At 37.1% G+C, this 26664-nt stretch overlaps 1 protein-coding gene across 11 annotated transcripts in view; it reads right to left on the bottom strand.

Annotated features, from left to right (window-relative positions):
* The window catches only part of MPDZ (multiple PDZ domain crumbs cell polarity complex component), a 160782-nt gene that overhangs the window by 122222 nt on the left and 11896 nt on the right, over positions 1-26664 (bottom strand). For all 11 annotated transcript variants that reach the window (XM_032392440.1, XM_032392443.1, XM_032392449.1 and 8 more), the window contains exons 2-3: positions 11879-11955; positions 9346-9512 (exon numbers count right to left, since the gene is read on the bottom strand). In XM_032392440.1, coding sequence (XP_032248331.1) covers positions 9346-9512; positions 11879-11894 — 183 coding nt within the window. In that variant the 5' untranslated portion in view covers positions 11895-11955. The remainder of the gene's footprint in view (positions 1-9345; positions 9513-11878; positions 11956-26664) is intronic.

The following is a 26664-nucleotide window of genomic DNA, read 5'->3' as shown; positions in this document are numbered from 1 at the left end:
TATAACTTAATTTTAAGAAACTACCAATAGGGGTGCCTGGGTAGCTCAGTCAGTTAAGCATCTGACTCTTGGTTTGGGCTCAAGTCATGATCTCAGGGTCGTGGGAGCAAGCCCTGCATCCAGCCCCATGTTGGGCTCCATGCTCAGTGGTCTCGAGACCCGGCTTGAGATTCTCTTTCTCTCTGCCCCTACCCCCGCCCTCTGCTTGTCTGCTTGCCCACTCACACGGATATGCTCTCTCTCTCAAATAAATCTTAAAAAAAAAAGAAAATACCAATAGTTTTGGTGCACTATCAAAGAAGGATATCCACAAAAATGCTATCCTCCTCCCTTTGCCAGCTAAACAGCTACATGAGGCCAGATGTTCTCCATATACATCAACTAAAACAACAAATCCAAACAAATCAAATGCAGAATCAGATACGAGAATCCAGTCTTCTATTAAACAACATTAAAGAGATATGAAAAAAGGTAAAACAGTGCCACTCTTCTAATTTTTAAAGCAACGGATTCTGCTATTTTCAAATGAATTAATAAATATTTAAAATACTTCTCAATGTTAATTTCTAACCTGAAAAATATCGATGCATAAAACCACATAAATTAAAGCTCTTTGAGGTCTTCCGTAATTTTTAAGAATGTAATGGGGTCTTAAAACCAAAATATTTGAGATCTGCTGCCTTAGAATATTAAATTTCAATAGGAGGAAGAAGCACCAAGAAGAGAATCAATATTTATTGAGTGCTTGGTAAGCACCCAGCTTATGCCTTAGAGTTTCTAGATCCATGTTATTTAGTTCCCACATTACAACTAATGGAGAGGCAAAAAAGAGGTTCAGTGAAGTTAAATACATATATAAATAGAGTCACCTACCAATAAATATCAATGACACAACACAAATCTGGGTTGTGTCTCTTTCCAAATCATATTAGACTACACTGCCAGCAACTGAGATCAGATCATAACGAAGGCCTCAAATCACCAGGATATCCTGAAATCATGTTCATTACGCTGTTTACAAGGCCAGTGAAACAAAAACTACAGAGCCCTATGATTAAGACCTGGGGTCTGAAGTCAGCCAGCCTACATTTAAATACTAGCTCCAGCATTTAACCTCCCTGTGCCTCCATTTCCCTATCCATAAAATAAGGAAAATAACATTATCTAGTACATCTATCTACTATTATCTACCACTGGAGAGTATTGTTGCAATGATGAAACAGAGACAATAGTTCCTGGCACACAGTAAGAATTTCATATGTGGTAATCACCATGATGATGATGATGGTGATGAGTGGCGCTTCTTTCCAATACGTTTACTAGGAAAAACACAAGGTTTTCAAAGTAACTTCAGTTATTTGGCTAATTTATTTATACTAAAAATCATTTCTCTGGCAAGAAAAGATAACTACTGATGCACAACAGTTCTGAATTTTCATGAATATTTACATATCTCTTAATTAAACAATCATTTAACAAGTAAAATATCAGATTAGGTACAAAGTAGGCAAAGATGAATATGGCATGATTTTATCCCAAAAGTAGTAAATGGTTTTCAAACAAATCTGAAATGCACTTAATTCTAAAACTCCTTTTTGTGCTTGGTAAGAACAAATGGCAAGTGGAACGCCGCATACACACCATGGTCTAGGCATGTGTGTTGATGTGTATTTGCAGAATGTCTTTTCTTTATTTAAATCTCAACACTTCTGTGCTTTCTTAGCAAAACTTCCAAGAGAAAAAATTTAAAGAACATAGATTGACCAAAAGTAATATTCTTATCAAAGCATGCTGAAACTTTCTACATCAAAGGGGTGAAAGTATTCAAATTAAGTAAATTAATATACCTTAAATGCCAAGACAAATAGAAATTTAAAATTAAAAACTTAGGGGCCCCTGGGTGGCTCAGTTGGTTAAGTGTCTGACTTCAGCTCAAGTCATGGTCTCAGGGTCCTGGGACTGAGCAGTGAATGGGGGGTGGGGGAAGGGTCTGAGCTCAGCAGGGAGTCTGCTTGTCCCTCTCCCTCTGCCCTTTCCCCCCAGCTTGCACGCGCATTCTCTCTCTCAAATAAATAAAATCTTTAAAAAAGAGAGAAATTGGAAACTTAGATGAACAACATGTTAGAGTGTTTGTAGTGTTTTTCCTATCAGTCCCACATTTCCAGAAGACAAATAAAACTGATTCACAGTTCACAGTCTGCTTAGAGAAAAATAAAACCAAACCTTACAGACAAGTTTAAATATACAGAAATGGGCACATGAAGACTGATGGTACTTTGTCACACTGTCTCTCCTTCCACTATTATCCTACTCAGTTCACATCTACTGTAAAAGCTAGCATAATTATTTAAAAAGCAGAATGAAAGTTCTGGTTTATACTAAAAAGGTCCTCTGATTAAAATTTGGGGGAGAATTTAAGGGAAATGGCAAATCTTAATGAACCTGAATTTACTAAACATTAAGTGCATTTTTCTTTAGTAATGCTAATAACGGTTTTCCCAACCTATTTGTTCCTTTATAGCAGAGAACCAAGGGTTTAGAAACAGTGTAAATTAAAAGTAAAAAAAAGCACTGGCTTTGGGTCAGACAGACGTATATTCTTCTTCTAAATCTACCAATGACTAATTGTATGCTCCAGATTAAGTTACACGACATTTCAGCCTCAATTTCTTCATGGACAGAATGGGATCATGCACACCTCATGTAGCTGATGGACTAGTGAAATGGGACAACGTCCACAGCACATGAGAGCTTCCTAAAGGTGATGGTAGTTATTTTTGTTATATAGCTTCAGATGTAAATCAACCTCTATTGTTTTTAAACTCTTGGGTTAAAAAACTCATGTAGGTTATACCCAGTAAATCTCACATTTTTTCCCTCTTCTCCAAAGACCATTTAAGTTTGTCACAAAAACACCATACAATTAGCACCATTTGCTGTTTTAGACACACATGCATACCCAATAGCAAGATGGTGTTGCATTTTAATCCAGCACTGTATAAAAAGCCTGAACAGTGCCTTCTTGCCCAGGATAAAACAAGAATTTTAGTCCCTCAAAGGCTCTATATTTACAAACTTTTGGTTAAAGGAACAAACATTTAAAAGCTGTTATTGTACCAAAAATAAAGTATTTGAAATTCCTACAGTAAATAAACTCTATGGTAAATGTAAAAACATAAGAATCACTCCTTCTCTTTTAACTTCTCCTAGATAATGTATGTTAAAGTCTCAAGAAACAGATACTTTCCTGTCAGGCAGTTGCAATGCTCTATCATAAAAGAAAAAACATTTTGGGGGTAAGAAAAATATTTTTTCATTTTCACAAGCAACATCAACTTGGAAGAATTCCATTCCATTTTTAGATAATTCCTGTTAATGGGGTCAAGGCAGGTTTTTCTTTCTCTCTGTACTTCTTCCCCCCACCACTGCCAAGTCATAATTTAACCGAGGCATTCTTGAAAGACAGGAGTTATTCCCCCTTTACTGATAGCATGCTTACAGATGAATCTTTTCCATTTCAGTCTCAAATTAGAAACCGTAGAGAGAAGGGTGATTTTTTGTCCATTTATATAAGAAATAAAGCTGAGGAAACACAGGCATTTCTGCTCCCTACCACGAATCCTACAAAACTGTATCTTTCTGATTACCAAAGTCAGAACAGAGCAACAACATGCCCAGTTATCAAAATTCTCATCTTTCCATCAATCTACAAAATATAACTGTAAAAAATTACCAGTGCTGCTAACGCCACTGCTTAAAAGCAACATAGCTCAACAGTTTGGCTATGAACCTGAGTTAGCAGTTTTATCAATGAGTACCCACAGAAGAGTGACTCTTCAGGCATGGCCCTGGATAGTGCTGCTCCAGCCAACGCCCCTGCTTACATCTGATATTTGAAAGTAACCCTATGGAATATACATCGACTACTTATGTCTCCAGGCTCTCTGAAAGTTGTTCCTCTTTTAAGACAGAGCATCAGAAAAACATACATGGTGCACAGTACACTTTAGCAGAAAAGTCATCCCTAAATTAGGATGTGATGCTGTATTCTTAGTGTGGACTCTCAGTATACTTCATTCGTAGAAAGATGAAAGAAGCATTTCTTTGAAGAACAATTCATGTATTTTATGCTTATAATTAAAGGTCTTATCTATCAAAATGTCAATTCACCTTAATTGTGTTAGGCAGTTTTACCATAATTTTTAAAATGTGGAGAGAAACAAAATAAATGACTGTTAAATATTGTATTTAATAGAAGTGTTCAAAGATAAAGTTGATACAACTTTCAACTTGATACAATAAAGTCTGATACAGAATGCTGAATGCAAAAGAGGAATGATGAAAAACACACACACAACCTCCCCCCCAGAAAAACCAAAAAAACTCTACCTTAATAAATCTTTCACAGTCTGGCTCCCAAGTTTCCTCCCTTGCCAAGAACCCACACATAGCAAGCTGTTGCCCTGATAACACAGATCTGGAGGGGACTCTGTATCAGGGTTTCTCAACCTCAGCACAACACACATCATGAACCCAATAATTCTTTGCTTTAGGAGGTTGGGCTATGCACTGAGCATGTTTAGCAATATCCCTGGTGTCTACTCATTGACATGCCAGTAGCATGGCCCCTACCACCCCCAAATTACAACAGTCAAAAATGTATCCACGTATTGCTATATGCCCCAGTCACCTTCACTTGAGAACAACTTCTCTCTCTCCTCGTAAACATTGTTTCCCCTACCTGAAATAATTTCCCCATTCACTGCAGAAAAGTCCTACTCATTTTTTTTTTCTTTTCTTTTTTTTTGATTTATTTATTTGACAGAGAGAGATACAGCGAGAGAGGGAACACAAGCAGGGGGAGTGGGAGAGGGAGAAGCAGGTTTCCCGCCGAGCAGGGAGCCTGATGCGGGGCTCAATCCCAGGACCCTGGGATCATGACCTGAGCCAAAGGCAGACGCTTAACGACTGAGCCACTCAGGTGCCCCCTACTCATTTTTCAAGACCCATCTTATATGTTACCTTCAATGTAAAGTTTTCTTGTAGTCAAAGTTAATAATTCCTTATCCTGCTCACTTTCTTATCCCACTCACTTACTTAGTTACATAAAACAAATGTATGTTCTCTTTCCTCCTCTAGGTAATGAGAACCTCTGTCCTATTTATTCATAGTATTTTTATCGACTTTATTAATAAATGATTATAAGCCTTCTAAAAAAGCACCCAAGAGAAAACCCTCCCATTGCCAAGGAAAATTTGGCTCACTGAATGATGTCTCACACTGAGCAATATATAACCCTCCAGCACTCTCTCACTCTCTCTCTGTGCACGTGTATGTGTATATTTATATACATATTTATATTTATATAATTATTGTTGACTTTGCTCCTGAGAAATGGAAATTAAATGATAATACTCAATTTTAGTAACCCAAGGTCCTTGGAATATCCAGTTCTCTGATATTTTTATTTAGTCTTTGTTTAGATTTACCTTTGAATCGCCCACTAGTCCATATGTTCAGAAGTTGTTTGAAATTCTTTTGGGAATGTGAACAGGTAAAACTTAAAAGCATAGAAATACAAGACAAAAATTTTATACCATGAACACTGTATTTCAAAATAAAAAAAAGAAGGATCCACTTACTCTAATCAACATGAACAATAATTTCCAAACTTATTCTACGTTAAGTCAACATCTCTCCAATTACTTCAAGAGAGGTCATAAAATTTCCAAAGAGAAACTTAGAAAAAAATCTGGCTTAAATTTGCATGTATATATGTATACATTGTGCATTTGGATAATAAGCATATAAGCTAACACTTTTCTGGGAAAAAGGTGAATGAACAAGGAGCCTGGAAATATCAAACAACAAGAACAACAGCAAAATAATAGAATATCATACTCCAAAAAGGCCAGAAATCACAGACATGGAGAAACCTCCATAATATGCTGAGTCCTGAGGCTTGTTTCCCACGTCAGCACTGAATTATGTACATTATTTCTTCAATCTTAGAATTGGTCTAGGTTGCCATAGCTTTAAAAAAGAAAAAATCTCAGCGATGTCAATTTCTAAGTATTAGTCCTAAATTTCTACTGAAATTAATAATTTTAATTCACAGTTTTCCTACAAATAACTCAAGGTAAAAAGACATTTAATTTGTCTCTGGTCAATTCATAAGACAAGCCAATTAATTAATCAGGAAAGTCGTATCCACCTCTACTGGACTGGAGAAACATCACAGAATAAATATGCAAATCCAATATCCTCATGGCTGACAAGTTTCTATTATTAAACTGCTAACGTGTTTATTTCCTCCACAATAGCTGGATTTCTGTCATGAATACGCATTGAGCCCTGCAGTTATTAGCTGTGATGACGAGGTGACAGTGAGGACACTACTTGAGACTTTGCATCTGACAGATCATTGACACACAGTCACAGTTCTTTTTTTTCTTCTCTTCACTTAAACAGGAATCATGCAATAGGAAAGGAACTGGAGCTATTAGAGATTATTCAGGTTTAATAGCACACATCCTTTTAGCTGGCGGTTAGAACAATACACAATGTGGCAGAGTTAAACAGAGGCATCAATTATGCTCTCAGACCTGTTAATATTTTTGACAATATTTAAATAGCACATCCCTTCAGGGCATGGCTTTTTTGCCCTCTCAGTTACACACCTGTCAAGTGTTTAATTTGCCAAAGGGAAACAGTTTGATTTCTAAGGGCAGTCTTAATACTGAAGAAGCAAATTGGAAAAATTACGCATTATTGAATAGAAGTAATGAGAAGGATCTGAGGGGGGAAAATAGTCAGCTTAATTCAACATGGCATGTCAGCATCTGTCATTAATGCAACAATATGATCACGTTCTCCAATATGCTGCATTTACCTCAGGCTTTTCAATTATTCACTCCTTTCACTTACTAAAATGTAGGAGAGTAATGGTAAAGTTGGAGGACTCAAATTTGTATTACCAATACTAAAAAAGATGGAGACACTAACTTGTACCCATTGTGCATATAAAATTACATATCTGAAAACACAACACAGGTAAAAGAATATAAATAAAAGCTAGCCACTGGTCAGATTGGTGTAGCTACTAGTTTAAAAGCACAAAACAAATTTCACTCCTAGGTTCATTAAGTAAATATTAAATTATAAATATTAACAAATTAATAGGTAGTAAACTACATAGAATATCTAATTCTAACATGGTAAGTCTATAATATTTATGTTTAAACTTTAAAACAGAAAATAATACAAGGTTTTGAAATGTAGTCTAGTCATACAAGAAAAACACGGTTCAACAAACAAAGGTAACTGAGTCAGTAAGAATGAAGACTAAAGTGAAGAGTCACAGAAACTAGGAGAGATATCGATGGTTTTCACCAAAATTGAACTCCTGACCTCTAGGGGCCGAGTTTCTATCCTCAGGAAAAAAAAACAAGACGACAACGATGAGAGACAGGCTGCAGAATCACAAAAGGGGAAAGACTCTGCCTTGGGAGCCAAGAAACCCGAGTTCCAGTTCTGGCTCTGCCCTTATTATAAACAAGTCACTCAAACTCACTAAGTAGTTGCAATAAACAGGGTGTGAGCCAGCTGGTTTTCTTGGTCCTTTTCAGTATCTGAAGAGGTGACCAACTAGCCAAAAGTCCAAAGACATGTGAGACATGCCTAGAGAATACCCAAACCTCACAATGTACCAAGTCTTGAAATATATCAACATCTATCACTAATACTGTACTTGGTCACAGACTACCTGGCTTGATAACATTATGCTCAAGGGTTTCCAAGGAGATTTCAGCTGAATCACATGGGACCCAAAGTTTTAGAGCCCATATCCTACTTCCATTTGGAAATGGTAAAACAAGGTCAACAACCAGTAAACTTATGTCTCCCCTGCTTTCAGGGCTAGAAGGGGTATTTCCAGTTATCTCTTTAGTGGTATTTCCTAACACACTAGCACTTTTTGTTTCAACTTTTCCTCTCATTCTAATCATATTTTCACATAATCTAATAAGGGCTCCCCTTATTCATCTATTCAACTTCTTCACTCTCTCTGAAAAACCAAATAATCTTCCACATCATAATTATACTTATATTCAGAACATTGATCTCTCCAAACTCTTGTCAATTCATTCTAAAAAGGAGTACCTAAAACCAATCTTTTCAATAAGTTGCAAAAAAAAAAAAAACCCAAACACAACTACATATAACAAAAACAACTCTTTTTCTTAATTCACCATCACAATTTTTAAAATCATTAAGTAAAAATTCACTAGAGAAAAATATTTTTAAAAATTCTTCTTTATTTTTTGCTACCAAAATATCTAGATTAAGAAGTTATGTGCATTAAACAAATTCCTTCTCTATCGCCACTATTTGTTCTTTTTGCATTTGGCACATTTTTTTTTAATTGGAGCTATTCTTTCACTGAATTATGAAACTAGTCTTCAAATTCATTTTTAACCTTTTAAGGCAGAATATTTGTTAGCAAGTCATCCATAGTGAGTAAATTAATGCTAAAAACATTAGAATGAGAACTAACTTAGATTGAAGGCATAAATGAGATTGACTTCAAGCCTTGTAAGGATAACAACCATTTTAAAAACATTTTTTTAAAAACCTGAGAAATGTGATTAAATTAAGTTAGTTCAAAGAGCATCTAACTTGAGTGTTTGTTCTGTCATTGCAATGTTTCAATTTTAATATAAATGCTAGGAAATTTTAATGCTCTTAATTTTTACAGGAAAAAAAACACTGTTACATTTAGAAGTTCTAATGTTTATCACCATCTGATGCTGTCATTGGAAGCAATTGCTACTTACACTCTTTTAAGAAGTGAGAATTGCAATTTCTCTAACTGATGACAATGTAATTATTTCTTTTACTGTCAAAATAGAGGTGATTTCCCTTCCTCACACACATGATTACACATGCAGATCCAGGCTTATCTGAAATTTTATAAGCGTGCTGAATGTCTGAATCTGAATGCACAAGATCACGTGAACAATGAGCCTTAGCAGGGATGTAAACCAAGCCTACAGCCATCTACCCTAAACTTATTTTTATCATCCCCATATCCTGTAGGGACTCACACTTCAGCATCCACACAGCTTTCAACACAATGTCATATCATCTACAATATACAGCAACAACCATTACAAAAATAACTGGGCGGGGGGAGTCACAGTGAATCTGAATGTCTCATTTGGAGGTTTAAATGACTTCATTAACTATTCATTAACACATACAAAAATCAGCCTTTCAGAAAAACGCAAGACTCCACAAGATCTATGCCATGCCATGAACACCGGCTTTGGGAGAATCGTGTCCTACCTGCTCTTTCAGCTGCTGTACGGAAGTCTGAAGGTTCAGAATCTGACTGAAGAGCGGGCTCTGCAAGACTGACTTGAGAAGGTTCAGCTTGTCTTCATTGGCTACGTCTCCACGTTCTCGCAGCTTGGCTTGCAAGCGCTCTGCTGCCTGCAGGGCTCGATTTTTGTCTAAACCAAAGAGCAGCACTGGTCATGAACAGGACTCAAAAGACACACATCAAACCCCGCTTACAGAATAGAAATCCTAAAACTATTCCTTTCGAGAGCATAAAATTGACTCAGAGAAAAAAGGACTGTAACATGTCCCTATAAATAGGTCCCTCAGACCCTGGAGTCTCTGGTGAGAGAGTCTGTCTGAAAGCAGAGAACTGGTTATAGTATACGCCACATGCAAGTAAGTGTTGCTCCAACTCAGATGGCTTGTATTTGAATTCCAACGCCAGCTGTCAACTCTTTTATATAAAAACTATTGAAAACCAAACACTTCGTGATCTTGTAAATGCTGATATATTCACTTTTCAAAAAATCTTATTTACATTTAAGAAAAATTAGATATATAACTCACTAATAAGTGGATGTGGATGATGTCACTGATGAGTCATAACATCCAAAATACAATTTCATATATTAAGGAACAAACATTCTATACTTGAGAATCTACTTGAAAATATATCACAACAATGTATAACCCTTCAAAAACACTTCTTAATACTTTAAATGTCTTTCCCCAAAATTAAATAGCATGTCTATATATGCATCAAACCAAAATAATTCAAATATTTATTGATCACCTTATATATCAGGCATAAAAGTTGCAAAAGTAAGTATTTTGAGTAAGTGTATCCCTAATAATCCTAGCATCTTACATGCGTGTTTCCACCAGATGGTGATTTTCTATGACAAGTCACAGTTAAAAACATCTCCCTAAAACTCTCTCACTCTCTCACAAGTGAACCCAAATTCGTTTCAAAGGAATGAAGACCATTCAAATACATGTTCTAACAGATTCACCATGGTAATAAGGCCATCTATTAACATTCATTTGCCATATTATAGTAACCAAAGAGTGGGAATTATCACCACAGACACTTTTTATAGAACCAAATGTGGGATGACATAGAAATGGGGAAATTAAGGCATGAATTAACGTTGACCATGAGTTCACACACATTTAAACAAACAGAATTTACTCATCTGCACAATTTTTATTTATTATTTATTTATTTAGAGAGAGAGAGAGAGCATGAATGGGGAGGGGGAGAGGGAGAGAGAGAGAATCTTAAGCAGGCTCCAAGCCCAGCACGGAGCTCAATGCGGGGCTCAATCTCACGACCCTGAGATCATGACCTGAGCAGAAATCAAGAGTTGAATGCTTAACCAACTGAGCTATCAAGGCGCCCCATCATAAGCACAATTTTAAAAGTAAATAATGATAACAACATGAGAATTTTATTCTGGGTCTTATTTCCCATGGTATCTCAGAATACAAATCTAGTATTAATTTCCATGTCAATTCTTGGAAGGTGTACACATAAGTAATAACTTACAAAATAAAGATTGGAAGGTGACAGTTTCAATAATTCTCTATTTCCCCTTTGCTGTCCACTTTCTTATGAGGAACTCTGCTTTGTGGACCAGTAGTAGTCTTTGTGGCATGGGACTTTAGTATAAAATGGGGGATGAAGGTAACACACACCCATGTACTTTTATCATGCACATTGTACCAGGAAGAAAAGTCAGAGTAATGATCCCCACCATCACAAAAACAGCTCCTTTTCCTTTTCCTTCCACCTACTCTCATCCTGCTTCCCAAAGCACGCAGGTATTAAGGCACCAGCCACAATCATCAAGGCACCAAGGTGAAATCCAGATACCTTCCAGTAGTCATACCCAAAACTTCCAGGGAAAACATGAGGCATTAGGCCACCAGGAGAGGGATGGGTGTACTGATATGCCCGGAACTAGTTCTATAAACCAGCTCCTCTAAAACTAAAGAGCAGGGGAAAAAGATTAACATGTGAATTTGGGTACTTCAACCTACATTATCTCATGTAAAATCAAACTGCCTTAAATCATCACTGAAGTTTGTCAGCCTAAATGTTTATTATTGTTATGGCTCATCATCAACTTAAAAGCAAAGTTCAGTAGTATTTCAACTGCCACAAATAAAGAAGGCAATGAGCTTCTTTCAGTATTAAAAATACTGTTAAGCTTTCTGGTGCTGTCCAGAAACACCCATTAACCAGAAGTGGGTCCATAAATTAGAATAAGGTTTACATTAAACTTCATTAAAACTCATAATTGGTAGAACATTTCATATGTCTTTATCTTGTGCTTACAAATGGTTTGTTTTTATAACACTTCAGATTAAATCATCCAAATACAGAAACACATTTCCCTGCTATAATGCTAATGGATAAAAACTTTTAAAAACTAAGCCACCAGACGAAATCCTGCTATGTAGAAAAACCATTTCAAAGATCCCAATGGAAAAAGTTTTGATTCTTAGAAAAATAAGAAGGAATAGGTCTTACCTATAGTTTCTAACATTTTTTTCCGAAGTTCAGTGTTCTTCACTACAGTGATTTTAAACAGCAGCTAAAACAGAACTCTGGGAAGAAAAGAAATAAAATGGAATAGTTATGTTTTATCACAACATTAAAACTATATACTCTAAAAAGTACTTGATGCTACCATAATTCCTTTGACCATTAAAATCTTGTTGATTTAACTTAAAATAGCTTTTTTAATACGCAAAAAAAAAAAAAAGGAATCATTTTAGGACTTACTCAAAATTATCTTATATTTGCAAGTAATACCTGCATAGTAAGGTAAAAAGCATACGATCTGTTTTAAATAAGATGGCAGACGTATCCAAAATACTTCTTTAAGAACTTCTCAACACAGACCACTATAATCTCAGATTCACGTACAGATTCTCACCCACAGAGTAAGGAACTTACTTGACTGTGCATGAGAAATTCAGTGAGCAAAAACACTGAAACGTAAAAAGCAGAAGATGTGATCCTGCCCTTGACTGCTCACAGTCCTAACTGGGGAGACCATACACACATATCAATTAGAAACGAACTATGACACTCGTGCAGGATGTGAACCACGGGGAACTAATACATTAAATCAAGGATGAAAAACTGAATAAAAACATAATGTTAAATGAAGGAAGGGTTTTCAAAGGTTTTCAAAATACCCTCCTGACTATAATATTCTCTTCTCCCTCATTCAAAATAAACCTTTTCAACTCCTTCGACTCACACGGACTCATCTTTCTCTGACAATACTTATCCAGACTCTTTAAAGTACCAGCTACAGATTTCCAATGACAGTGTCCAAATCACTAACCATACCTAATCTTTGCTGTCCAACAATTTATATATCCTCTCCCTAGTCACACCCATCCTTTGCCTTGCAGAAAAACCTCAGTCATTGCTTCAATGGCGGGAAAAAGGTCACACCCAATCTCCTCACTTTTGAAAGACAAAATAGGATTTGTCTGAGAAGGAACAGTTGCCCTTGTTGTCTCTTTAACAGAAAATGCATCTGGGACAATAGGAAATCCGTGATGTATATAAGCAGATGCACTGACTATCCATCAATGCCTGTGATTAGCTCTGTGTAATAACAGAGAACAGTTCTTGTTGACTTTCCTTATCCTGATTTAGAATACACTATTTAAAACATCAACTCCATTTGAAATAGTCAAACAACTCTATTACTGGCACTTGTTTTATAAAATGCCCTCGTGTCAAGAAAAGGGCACGAGCTCTAACTTGGAATTGAAACCTAAATAACAGTGTAGGTATGGGCAAAGGGCCATACCATCTGAACCTTAGTTTCCTAGAAAACTTACTCATTGAGTATATTGCAATAAATGAGAAAGAGTATACGAATTTCCAGATCGTAGTATAACTCACACTGTAAAATATATATTCAGAATTAACACTGAGCCCATACAGATGTGCATTTCAATGTCAGGCATTGCATGGTTTCATGGGGAAAAATACAGGGAGATCTTTAAAATAAACTAGTCATATTTTTATTCTTATTGACAAGGACACTTCATAAGACAGTATACTATTAGGTCCCCCTCAAAAAATTACTAACTTCTGACAGTTAAAAAATAAAAGTAAAGATACCCCAATAAAAGGAAGGTCTGTAACTGATATATGCCCAGCAGGAAGAATGCTAGCAATGGAAGAACATAACTTAGGGAGTCTGATCACCTGAAGGAACATTTCAGCTGGCCCCTTTATTAGCCGCAATGCCCTGTGAAGTCACTGTCTGTCTCTCCTAAACTAGAAAATTCTAACCACAAATGAATGACATTCAAAGTTTTAGAAGGGTAAAACTATACAAATCAGTGCTTGCTAGGCACAATAAAGTCAGCTCTATCTTCTCCCCCTTTTGAAAAATTAACTTGGAAAGACAAGCAATATTCATGACCTGGAGGGGGAGGTAGCCTATAGATTTAGAGACCCACTGATTTATGAGGAGTCTGCAGAGAAAGTACAGAGTAAGCAGTTCCCCACTGAGAAAAATATTGTCATCCCAAAGTTCACCTACAAGTCAGTTATGTGGAAAGAGAATTACTTTTCTTTTCCCCAGAGAAACTCTTATCATAAAGGTTTTGGTCTTTTTTTTTTTCAAAAAAAAAAGGTCCATTCAACTGCAAGTCAGACATTAATTAGCTCCCACATGAGAGCTCCATTCCTCTGGATTTCAGAGATTAAAAAAAAAAATGAGTTTCACAGTTTCTCTTCTCTGCTCTGATGTCCGTTAAAATAAATACATGTGGCTTTTTTGAGGTTTTCCAGATTTTACAATTAGTAGCCATGACAAAGAGACAAGAGGTTAAAAAAAAACAACTGTTCCTTTCCATGCCCTATACCCCATCCCAAGGATTCAGCTCTAAGTATAAAGATACTCACTTGTAACCACAGATGTTTTGATATGGAGGGATAGAATCCACATGCATCAAACTGCATGAGTTCTCCTTCTCACCCCACCATCAACCTTCCCTCTTCACCCCCCTCAACACCGTGTGGAAACAGAAGGGTACCTGGGTGACAACAGTGGGTCATGGCCAATGGGTCAGATGTAAAGAAAATCTAATACATGTCTAAGAAATGCCAAGTTCTCAGGGCTCTTCTGGACAATTCAGGCTAGCAGTGAAGATGGTGAGTCAGAAGGGCAGTAAAGAGAGGAAATGAGATGTGGACAAGTAGCAGCACTAATGCCAGGGCAGAAGCAAGGGTGACAACAGCAAACATTCAACAGCTACCACATCCTGGGCACCACTCAAAACATATTATCCAACTAAGGCCTTTAATATTCACTTTACAAACAAGTTAACTGAGGCAATGAAAGAGTACACAACTTGCCAAGGTCATACCACCAGTATATGTGGACCAGGCAGTTTGGCTCCAGAGCCAATTAACAATTTAACTTCTACAATATGCTGCCTCTCAACAGGAGGAAGATTCACCTTACCATTCTCCTTCCTCTTTCCAAGTTCAAAACTGTGTTGACTTTGCCCTACACAAGGAGAAACCAGAGGAAGAAACAGACCCAATGTGCACGAAGTCTGAATGGACTGGTGTAGACAACACAACCAACAATCCATACAAAGGTATGAACAACTCAAAACTAAGTATTTTAGAAACTATGGGTAGGTGCATCAAAGAAAGATCAGTAATAGTCACCATTAATATAAAGTTCATATGTTTAAATAAATCACCTTTGAAACCCAAGATTTTAAGAAAAATCTCCAAGAAAGATAAGCCTCCTTATATTAATATTCAAAGTACATTAAAAAACATGGCTGTTATATTTCAAGGTGCTAAATTCCTCAACACAATGGAAATAGGCGTATTCAAATAGACTCAAAAATAGAGCCACTGTACACGAGCCCGTGTGGTTACTGCCCATGTACTCCTGCCTGTTGATACATCACTATGTGGGTATAGCTGAAGCTGTTACAGCAGCCGTGATGCTCACAACTACAGGACGCACACCATGAGTGGCTCCGTGACCTCAGTGCCGATGAAGCCCTAAGTGCTGGACAAGGGCAGGCTGCACACATGACATCCCGGCAGCAGGGACCCTGATCCTCACGCTCTCCACGGGATCCTCCACTGCCTCGCATATTGTTCTCTCCATCCTCCAGAGAACAACAGAGGAAGGGAGAGACTCAGGTCTTACTCAAGGTCATATAGCTCGTAAGCAGAGCATAGAGTTGAATCCAACGCTGCCTGAATTCAAAGCCCACACTCACTCTATCACACACCATGCTTTCCATATTGTACTGCAAAAATCATATGGTGGACATACATTGTTGAATGAAAAAAAAAAAGGACTGTGTAAGACAATGTATTAAGTTGTTAGTATCTGTATAAAAGGGAAGGGAAATACTTGCGTAAATAAAATTAATATGTACATGTTTATAAAAGCACAGGCTGTTTCTGCAAGCTTTCCAAAGACACTAATAGTAGGATGTGGGGGGCTACGGGACACTAAGAGAAACATTTTGCACTGCATTTCTTTTGGGTTTTTTAATTTTTATTTTTTTAAAGATTTTATTTATTTATTTGACAGAGAGAGAGAGAGCACAAGTAGGGGGAGCAGCAAACAGAGGGGCAGGGAGAAGCACGGTCCTCACTGAGTGGGGAGCCCGATGCAGGGCTTGATCCCAGGACCCTGGGATCATGACCTGAGCTGAAGGCAGACGCTTAATCAACTCAGCCACCCAGGCGCCCCGTCTTTTGGGTTTTTTAAATTTTATATCAATATAACATTGCCACATTTAGCAAGTAAAAATACAGGATACAGAAAAATTCAAATAAATTTGTATTTTGGATAAATGAATTAATTTTTTAGTCTAAGCATATCCTGTGCGATACTTGGGACATTCTTATAACTAAACACTAATTTGTTGATTATCTAAATTTCAAATTTAACCAGGCATCCATTATTTTATATGGCAACCCTACTTATGTATATATTGCCTTAGGGAAAAAAATCAAATTTTAAAAATCATTTTTAATTTAAGGCCTTTATGCTTCTTGTAGAACATTGATGCAATGACAGAGTTGCCAAGTCCTTTGCAAAGCTCTAAAGATTTTGTTTTTTTTATTTTTAAAGATTTTTATTTATTTGACAGAGAGAGAGAGACAGCGAGAGAGGGAACACAAGCAGGCAGAGTGGGAGAGGGAGAAGCAGGCTTCCCGCCAAGCAGGGAGCCCGATGCGGGGCTCAATCCCAGGACCCTTGGATCATGACCTGAGCCAAAGGCAGATGCTTAACGGCTAAGCCACCCAGGTGCCCCAAAGCTCTAAAGATTTTAGCTGTGACCCAATGATTGTCCAACAACTAGTTGACAATTCCAGTTTCAGAAGGGGATAAAAATCAAGTCAAATTTGGTTTTATTTAGAAACAGGGACTGATTAATTGACTAATCGTTGTACTTTTCAACAAGTTGTACCGGTAATGTGTGGGCACAGATTGTAAGTAGTAAAGAATCAGTGCTTCAAACATAAAACAGATCATTCTGTCCAATGCAGATTATATGGCAACTAACAAGTAAAAATATGTTTTCTGCTAAAAATAACCCAGAAAGAGAAACTGTCCCAAATGCATAAAATTTTCTAGTTATCTTAAACAATTCTAACTGTAAAAGAGGTACAACTTTATTTTTTGTGTGTTTTTTTAAGTTTTTATTTTAATTCCAGTTAGTTAACATACAGTGTTATATTAGTTTCAGGGGTACAATACAGTGATTCCACACATCACCCCGTGCTCACCAGGACAAGGGCACTCCTTAATTGCCATCATCTATTTAACCCTTCCCTCACCCCTACCCCTCTGTTAACCATCAGTTCATTCTCTACAATTAAGAGTATGTTCCTTGATTTGTCTTTTTTTCCCTTGGCTCATTTGTTCTGTTTCTTAAATTCCACATATGAGTGAAATCATATGGTATTTATTTTTCTCTGAATTATTTCACGTAGCATTATACTCTCTAGCTCCATCCATGTCATTGCAAATGGCAAGATTTCATTCTGTTTAATGGCTGAATAATATTCCACTGTATATAGATACCACATCTTCTTTCTCCATTCATCAATCCTTGGGCTTGACGGGCTGCATCCATACCTTGGCGATTATAAATAATGCTGCTAAAAACAGCCGGTGGATGTATCCCTTTAGAATTAGTGTTGTTTTTTTTTTTTTATTCTTTGGATAAATACCCAGTACTGCCATTGTTGGATGGTAAAGTTTTTCTATTTTTAACTTTTTAAGGAGCCTCCATCCTGCTTTCCACAGTGGCTGCACCAGTTTGCCTTCCCACCAACCATGCACAAGTGTTTTCTCCACATCATCACCAACACCTGTTGTTTCTTGTGTTGTTGATTTGAGCCATTCTGACAGGTGTGAGATAATATCTCATCGTAGTTTTGATTTGCATTTCCCTGATGGTGGGTGATGATGAGCATCTTTTCATGTGTCTGTTGGCCATCTGGATGTTTTCTTCTGAGAAATATCTGTTCATGTCTTCTGCACATTTTTAATTAGATTTTTTGTTTTTTAGGGTACTGAGTTTTATAAGTTCTTTATATATTTTGGATACTAACCCTTTATCAGATATGTCAGCTGCAAATGTCTTCTCCCATTCCATAGGTTGCCTTTTTGTTTTGTTGACTGTTTCCTTCATTATGCAGAAGCTTTTTATTTTGTTGAAGTCCCAATAGTTTACTTTTGCTTTTGTTTCCCTTGCCTCAAGAGAGATCCAGAAAAAAGTTGCTATGGCCAAAAGGGGTATACCTTTAAGTGAGTTTGCTGCAATGCTTTGTGGCTGGTCACAGTCACTCAGCATCTATTTATTGCATTTTTTTTTAAGATTTTATTTATTTATTTGACAGAAGTGTGTGTGCACAAGCAGGCGGAATGGCAGGCAGAGGGAGAGGAAGAAGCAGTCTTCCCGCTGAGCAGAGAGCCGGATGAGGGGCTCGATCTCTGGACCCTGGGATCATGACCTGAGCAGAAGGCAGATGCTTAACGAACTGAGCCACCCAGGCGCCCCTATTTATTGCATTTAAATTTCACATCTGTCTCGTTCACAGCTGCCTCAGCACTACCTGAAAGTTAGACAAATGCAAGGCTGTAGTCATTTGCAGGTAGTTTGTCATAACGTCAATTGGCCATGAGAGCAAAACTTACACTTCTAATCATAATTCACAATCTAGGGAAATGTTACTGAACTAGTACTCTAAAAGAAACATCACACTAGGCACCAATGTTAGTGCACTCTTCGAACAGAAAACACTCCACCTCTTCTTAGTATCTGTTCTTTTGAACTTCTCCTTCATTTCTACAGGCTTGATTCAAAAAGTATTCGTGAACAAAATTATTTTCAAGTTCATATTTATGAATCTTTCTGAATTCCTTCAATAATAATAGAATTTGTTAATTCTATTCTGTTTCCCAGAATGAAAAAAAAATCAAGTATCAAATAACCTTACCTTTCCAACATACTTGAAATACCAACTGACAGTCTTGTCCTTCTTTTATAAAACAGGAAGATAAATTACCTGCCGAAAGTAAAAAATGCTACAGGGGCCACGGGGTGAGAAAAGAACTCAAATTCTGTTAGTTACCGATTCAACAATACCTGGGGCAACTACATGACCTGCATATTGTTGGTGGCGGAATTAGAAATAGGAAGAAACAGTCTGGGAACTCATGGGCCAAGGAAATAAAAGAAAAAGGCAAGTGAACGGACACTTAAAAATACAAATGACAGAAGCGGGGCACCAAACTCAAACTGAAGAGAAAGGGGAAGGCTCCTGGGGGCAAATACCCCTGCAGAGTGTCCTGAAGAACAGGTCGGAGTCACAGCAGGAATGAGGAGAGCTCCCCACGTGGAAGCAAAAGCACACAGCTCCTGGGTGTTATACGCAAACAATGAATCACGGAACACTACATCAAAAGCTAATGATGTAATGTATGGTGATTAACATCATCATCATCATCATCATCATCATTATCATCATAATAAGCACACAGCTCCTTCTGAGCACTGCAGGGAGCTTCTTATTCCTGGATTGGGAATGGAGAAAAGGAAAGTCGGAAGTGATAAGGCTAGAGATGTGGGTACAGGCTAAATTACTGAGGGCCCTGCATACCATTCTTAAGGAGTTTAGACATTTAATTTTGAAGTTTATTTTGGTGTAGTGAGTGACATGGTCAAAGTTTGTTTTAGAAACATCACTCTGGTAATGGTGTGGGAGACTATAAAAACAAGAGAAACTGGAAATAAGAAAGCCAGGTAAGAGGTATTTTCAAAAACAGACATGAAAGTGAATAAATGAAAATGGAAGACAGATTCAAGAATGAATGAAAAGCTATAAGCAACAGGACCTGGTAATGTGGAAGTAAGGAAGATGAGTCTAGGATGAGCCCCAGGTTTCTGCTTGAGTTTATGACTGGATGGGAATACCCATCACCAAGAGAATATAAGAAGAGGGCAATGGTATGACTGCCAGAAATAGTCATACCACTAAAAAAAATATATTATTCCAGATATAAAGATGTGTCCTGAGCAAGAGTTTAAAAGGCTGAGTTCTCGTACCTTACAATGCTGCTATGCACTGAACTGTATCCCCCCAAAATTCATGTTGAAGCTGTAACCTTCAATGTGATGGTATTTGAAGATAGGGCTTTTAGGATGTACTTAAGGTTAAATGGGGTCATAAGGGAATGGTCCTAATCCAATAGGACTGATGGCCTTATAAGAAGAGGAAGAGCTATCTATCTAACCCTTCCTCCTTCCCTCTCTCCCCCTTTCCACAGAAAAGCCATTAAGGGCACAGTGAGAAGCTGACTATTGACAAGGCCGGAAACCAAACCCTGCTAGACCTTGATGTTCAACTTTCAGCCTCCAGGACCATGAGGAATTAAATTTGTTGTTTAAGACACCCTATCTGTGGTATTTGTTATGGTAGCCCAAAGTGACGGATACAGATTTCAACCTTCCCACTGCCCCTGCTCCAAGGAATACGCTATTACACACTATGCTACGTCCTTCTTTTCCAACCATAACCAGGAAAACAAGGGTTGGGCTCCTCACTCAAAGGAAGACAATCCAAGTGCTGACTGGAAAGGCAGAACTAGGCTAGACTCTCTCTCTCGGGAACTGAAGGAGAGAAACATTGCAAGAATAAACCGAAGATAAGTAAAGGATGAAAGGCTAAGATAAGGTACAAGCCTGATTTATGAGAGAGCAAAATAAATCAGATGAGAGAGACAGAACACAGCTGACATTGTAAGAGCGGCAGGTATTCCTTGGGGAGATCCAACATAGCCAATGAGTGGTAAACAGAATAACTGGTCCCTGAGATGCAGAGTCACTGACATCCATTCTTACAGCGAACCCCATTCTGACAGAGATAATTTGTAAGAGGCTCTTTATTCCATTCAAACACACCTAACTACCACAGCCTGCTTGGGCAGAGCACCACACTACCACACCCCACACAAACCAATCCCTTCAAGCATCCTGCTGTAGAAGTACCCTTGCTCTTTTAACTACTTCATTTGGACACTCTACTTCCAATAAAGATCTGAGGCAGCTTACAGACCAAGGCAAGTTTAACAGGACCACTGAAATAATTAAGAACCTTATAGGAGGGATAGTGACATCAGAAAAACAAGGCACAGGGAAGCAGCTACTATGGCAGGTGAATAAAATAATATGAAGTATTCAGTTTTAATCAAAGCTGGAGAAAAGCCACTAGGTTCCAACCAAACAAAACAAATCCACTGTTGAAAAAGGCCTGTGAGACCTAACTGACAAGGTTCCATTCTATCAATGAAACCACAGTAACTGTGAAAAACATTTACAAATAATTAAAATATTCCTAGCTAACAAATTTCAGTCACAGGAGAATAACAATACTTTCATTTCAAACTCCACTAGAAAAACAAGCCAAATATGCACATTAAAGATTTAAAATAACACTAAAAAAAAAAAATAACAACCAGAAATGGAATCTATAATTTATAAACCAGGAAAAAAGATGCAACAGAGAATATTCAAGCAATCTAAAAGAGGCTGGGAACAGAGAAAAAAAGAAAAAAGGAAAAAGCACAGTCAACAAAAAATATAAAACAAAGGGACTAAAATAAATCCAAACATCTGTATTCACAATAAATATGAATGGGTTAGACTCACTTATTAAGAATAAATTCACAATCCAGATTTCAAAAATGAAATTGAGAGTTGAGGAATAGTTTGATATTGTTTACCTGTATTTTAAAATATATATAATATATGCTTACCTATAAATATATATATATACACACATATTTTCATCATATTCAACAATGAATTAAAAGGACACATTCTAAAATCAATTACAGTAGTAGTTACTTTTAGGGGCAGACAGATGAAAATGGTAATCTCAGATCAGAGAGGGATCAAAAGGGAACTTTAGCTTTCTCTATTTTTTTAAGGAAACTGTAACTTTTAGAATGTTTTTAAAGTATATATGTAAGAAGTAAATGGGTTGAAATATTTATGGATAAAACAGTGAAATGTTTAAGATTTGCTTCCAAAAAATGGAAGAGGACAGAAGCAACAGGACTGGCCATGAACAAAAGGCTGTTAAAAATGAATGATGGATACATGAGGATTCTCTACAATAATAATTTATTGTAATATGTACATTATAAAACATACATTTGAAATTTTTCATAATAAAAATTAGAAAAATAACAGATGGCAGTAAACATGTGAAAATGTTAATATCTAATCACAGAGGATAGAACTAGAGATGATTAAATCATTTCCTTCTTTATAATTCACAAAGTTTTTGAAATCCTATCGTTCTTCCTCGGGGGGGGGGGGAAAAATTTTTCACCTCAAACTATGAAGTTACTTGGAAAAAAAAAAAAAATTGCCATTGATAAATGCTGCCAGAAAAATAATTGGTTCAGGCTAGATTACTTAACTCCAGCAAAAGGAATTGAAATATTATGAAAAGATTTCTTCAAAAATTAATATCTCATAAGGAATTTTCATTTTTAAAATTTTCATTTTAAAAACAAAGCTTTATTCTGATTTCCTGATGGCTACTCAGCTGCTAGTTTTACCAAGCTGTTTTAGGTAAGAGCCTTAGAAGCAGAAGCTTATGGCTCTGGATTAGCCAACTTTGTGTGAAAGAGAGAGCAGCAGGGCAGAAAGTGATAGATGACCGTAGCTGTTCTACTTCTGAAAGTACATACAGTACAAACCAAAATCCCCACCTTTGGAAATGATGGGTGAACCCAAGAGAGTACACATAAATATAAATGTTCCAATTAAGAGAAAACTTATTTATCTTTCATGTATATTCAAATAACAATTCAAAATAATGAATAGTCACATAATATATCTAAACTAATACTATAAAATGGAGAAATGGCAAATTAATCCACAATTATGTAGACATACATAAATCAAAATCATTCCTTTGACCAAGAATCCACATACTCTAAACAAGTTTTGGTGAAAATAGTATCATCTCATTCCTTTGCATAGTAATTTCCTAATAGAGAAAAAAAAAAAAACTACTGAATAGGAAAATACATATAATAAATAAGATGGAATATTTTATTTTTGATATACTTACACAACAATATATTTATACTAACAAACATTTTCATTAAACTTTTTTTTGTATTGAAAGCTACTGTCTTTTATTTTTAAGACTGTTGGCCGGATGTAAAGGGTTCATTGTCCTTTCAAAAAGTATGCATGTTCTGTCCTTAACTGCAGATTCCCTAAAGTACACAGACACTTACTTTATAAAGACATTTACCAGATTCATAACCACTTCCAGAATTACACACAAATTATATTTTGTGATGCTTTTGAGTTAATCTCCCCTATTTACTGCTCACACCCAGGTATGAAGTCAATGTTAGTGTTGAAAGGAACAACAAAAAACATGCAGCTCACAGACACGTTAAAGCTCACGACGGTGTGGTTACTAACAAATCAATGGTGTGTCTGGGATGAGAACCTTAGGCTGCTACTATTATTCAACTGATTATCTGAAAGGCTGAACTTTCTTTTTGTTTTTTTTTAAGATTTTATTTATTTATTTATTTGAGAGAGAGTGAGAAAACGAGCAAGGAAGGGGGAGGGGCAGAGGGAAAAGCATGCTCCCCGAGGAGCAAGGAGCCCGAAGCAGGACTTGATCCCAGGACCCTGGGATCATGACCTGAGCCGAAGGCAGACACTTAACTGACTGAGCCACCCAGGCTCTCCCGTAAGTTGTTTTCTTTTTTTAATTTTTTTAAAGATTTATTTATTTAATTGAGAGAGAGAGTGAGAAAGAAAGAGAGAGAGAGAGAGTATGAGTGGGGTGAAGGGCAGAGGGAGAAGCAGACTCCCCACTGAGCAGGGAGCCTGATGCGGGGCTCGATCCCAGGACTCCCGGATCATGACCAGAGCCAAAGGCAGATGCTTAACCGACTGAGCCACAAAGGCGCCCCCTAACCTTCTTTCTTTTTAAATATATTAGACAAATCAATTCTGTTTATAGTCCACTGTATTATATTTATTTCCTTTCTCCTTACCCTCACTCACAATTTTTTTAAAAAACAACGAAAACACACACACAGAACTATGGACTCCACAATACCTTCTCTCTGGGCACCCTTTTTTACATATTTTCCATCCATAATGTTCTCTCTTAGTACATCCCTATAAGGACAGGGACCCTTCCCCCAATTGTTAACTCACACCAAACATGGTGACTCGGGGAAAAGATTCCGATGCTCCCGAGAATGCACATGTAGCCTCTTCTGTTCTCTCACTCCCTAGCTAAGCTCAGAGGAATTTAGACTGTTGGGCAGTTTGCCACTGTTTGCTACCACATGTTCAGTGTTAAGGACCAAGATGCAACAGGCTAGCGTATTTCTGGGACAGAACCAGGCAGGGGGACCCCTCCAAGGGCTGCCCTTGCAGGGGAACAACAATGGGTTGGCATCAGACTCCAGAGGCAGCTGCCGCTCATAAAGCACTCACTCCAGTCACATAATTTTCTTGAGGGAAACCAAAAATGCACAGAAGGATTAACCTTGTGCCACAGAATTCTCGGGTGCAATTCCTACACCGGCAACAAATTCTCCAAAGAAATTACTTTGGGCTCCTGCCTCCTGCCCTTTTGCCTGCCTGGAATGAGGCAATTCTCCAGGGAGCCCGGGGCAAACTGTATCCTTGGTGCTTAGAAAAAGCATGGATACTCAAAGCATCCCCATGGGACCCTGAAACACAGAGGTGACAGTACAGAAGATATCTGTCATTTCTCGTCTGCCCTATCAGAGATAGGACTTTCATTGAGTTTGTGAGATCTCAGTGATGATACTGAGACAGGACAATACATGGCTTTGTCAACTGTAATGGAACAATTCCTCAGGGTAAAGCCCTTAAGGACGATATAGAGACGAGAGGGGTGGGGGGACAGGACACACAGAATATTATAACCTCATTGTTGCTTCAACTTATCTCCCCAGCCAACTACCTCAAGTTCATCCTCTTCACCCAACATCCATTTTCTAGGGTTTTTCCCCATAACTTTTCAATAACTCTACTTCTGCCATTTCCCCATTATTGTTCCTAATTGTTTCTTCTGTTTTGGAATCTTTTCTACAAAAATTATGAGGACTGTCATCTATCATATTGCCTACTTGGCTGTTACAGAGCTTTAAGTACTATACATAATTAGATTATTTTTATCCCTCCCCATCAATCAGTGCCTCCTAAATTCAGTTTGTGGCCCTCATGAATTCCCTCTGCTGAATTTGGATAGGAATAGAGATAAAGATTACAAACTTCACTCAGAAAAGGGCAGGCTCAAGTTCCTGATAGGAAATCCTCTGGGAAGAGAATAGCATATTGGAGTGATATTTAATGTGGCTGTTTTTCTCTCCTATACTACACTCGGGGTGACTAGTAGTCGGTACCCCCTGTTGGTTTGTTTGCCAGCTCTTTGCACAGAGAAGTACCATGCATGTATTGAGAAGGGCTGGTGAAAGAGCATGCTTTCTCTGAGCCCAGTTATGCAATTCTTTTCATGGAGCAATTCAGAACCCATAAATTCAGCTGGAAGAAGAAATCAATCCATTTTTTGCAACTATTAATGCTTTATAATTTCAAATACCTTATTTGAAGATGTAAGAAAATTTCGTGAGCTTTTACTCTTCCCATAACTTTCTAACACCACATTTTATGGATGTGGAAGCAGAAGGCCAAAGAGATTACTAACTTTCTCAAGGTCACATAACTCAGACTTTTATTAAGCAATCATATTTCTATAGCCATTATTATGTGGGGGTACTGAAAAGTCTATGTAATAAAACATCAACAATTATCTGAAAGTATCAGCCAAAAGTAATCTAATTCAGTTACAAGAGGATTTGGGGACAGAGAAGAAGGAAGAAATAATAGGCTTAAAAGCCTTATTCAATCAGATTGGATGTCTGTTACTAGATTCCCTAAGTAACAAACTGTTTAATTTTCCATGTCATTTTGCTGATTAAAAAAAAAAAATCAACTTTATTCCTCAGATATAAATTGACCATCAAATGCTCCCTTCAAGAGACAAAGTTTCCAAATATATATTCACCATTGATGTCTAAAATGTAAGCTTGGTCGTAATCTATAAATTAAAGCAATAATTTGTTATTTGGGGCTTTAAAAAATGCTATTCAGTAAAAACTAATAATAAAACTGCATATAAGAATTGAGTGCTATTGCATCTACTATAACAGTAATTCTTCCATGGAATTAAATAATCTCCATGAGTGAGTTTTTTAGGCAATGAACTAGCATTATTTCTACTGTATGAAATGAAACCATTTATGAAATAGTTTTCCTATATCTGTGTTCTTAAACAGAGCATATATGCTTCACACACATGCCTTTCCTTTAATCTGCCAAGAGCTTCTTATTAGATATACACATTTTTAAGAAAATTGAGGATCAGAAAGATAAACTGTTTTCCCCCACATTACAAAGCTTGTCAGCAACAAAGCTATTATTTAAAGTTAACGCAAGTCTGACTGATAGCAAAACCAAGACCTTTCCACTACATAGCTCTGTACTCTAATACTACTACTACAGGTAAGAAAATAATTATTTACCTTCAGATTATGTAGCCCCAAGCACCTATGCCTTCAGAGTTCCTAGACTGCCTTATAAAGTTCACTTTAAAAAAAACTACCATTTTACTAATTGTGAGATCCTGAGCGGCTGTTG

This window comes from Phoca vitulina, unplaced genomic scaffold (assembly GCF_004348235.1).
Source record: "Phoca vitulina isolate PV1807 unplaced genomic scaffold, GSC_HSeal_1.0 scaffold67, whole genome shotgun sequence".
NCBI lineage: Eukaryota > Metazoa > Chordata > Mammalia > Carnivora > Phocidae > Phoca > Phoca vitulina.
This window is presented reverse-complemented; position numbering and strand designations above follow the sequence as displayed.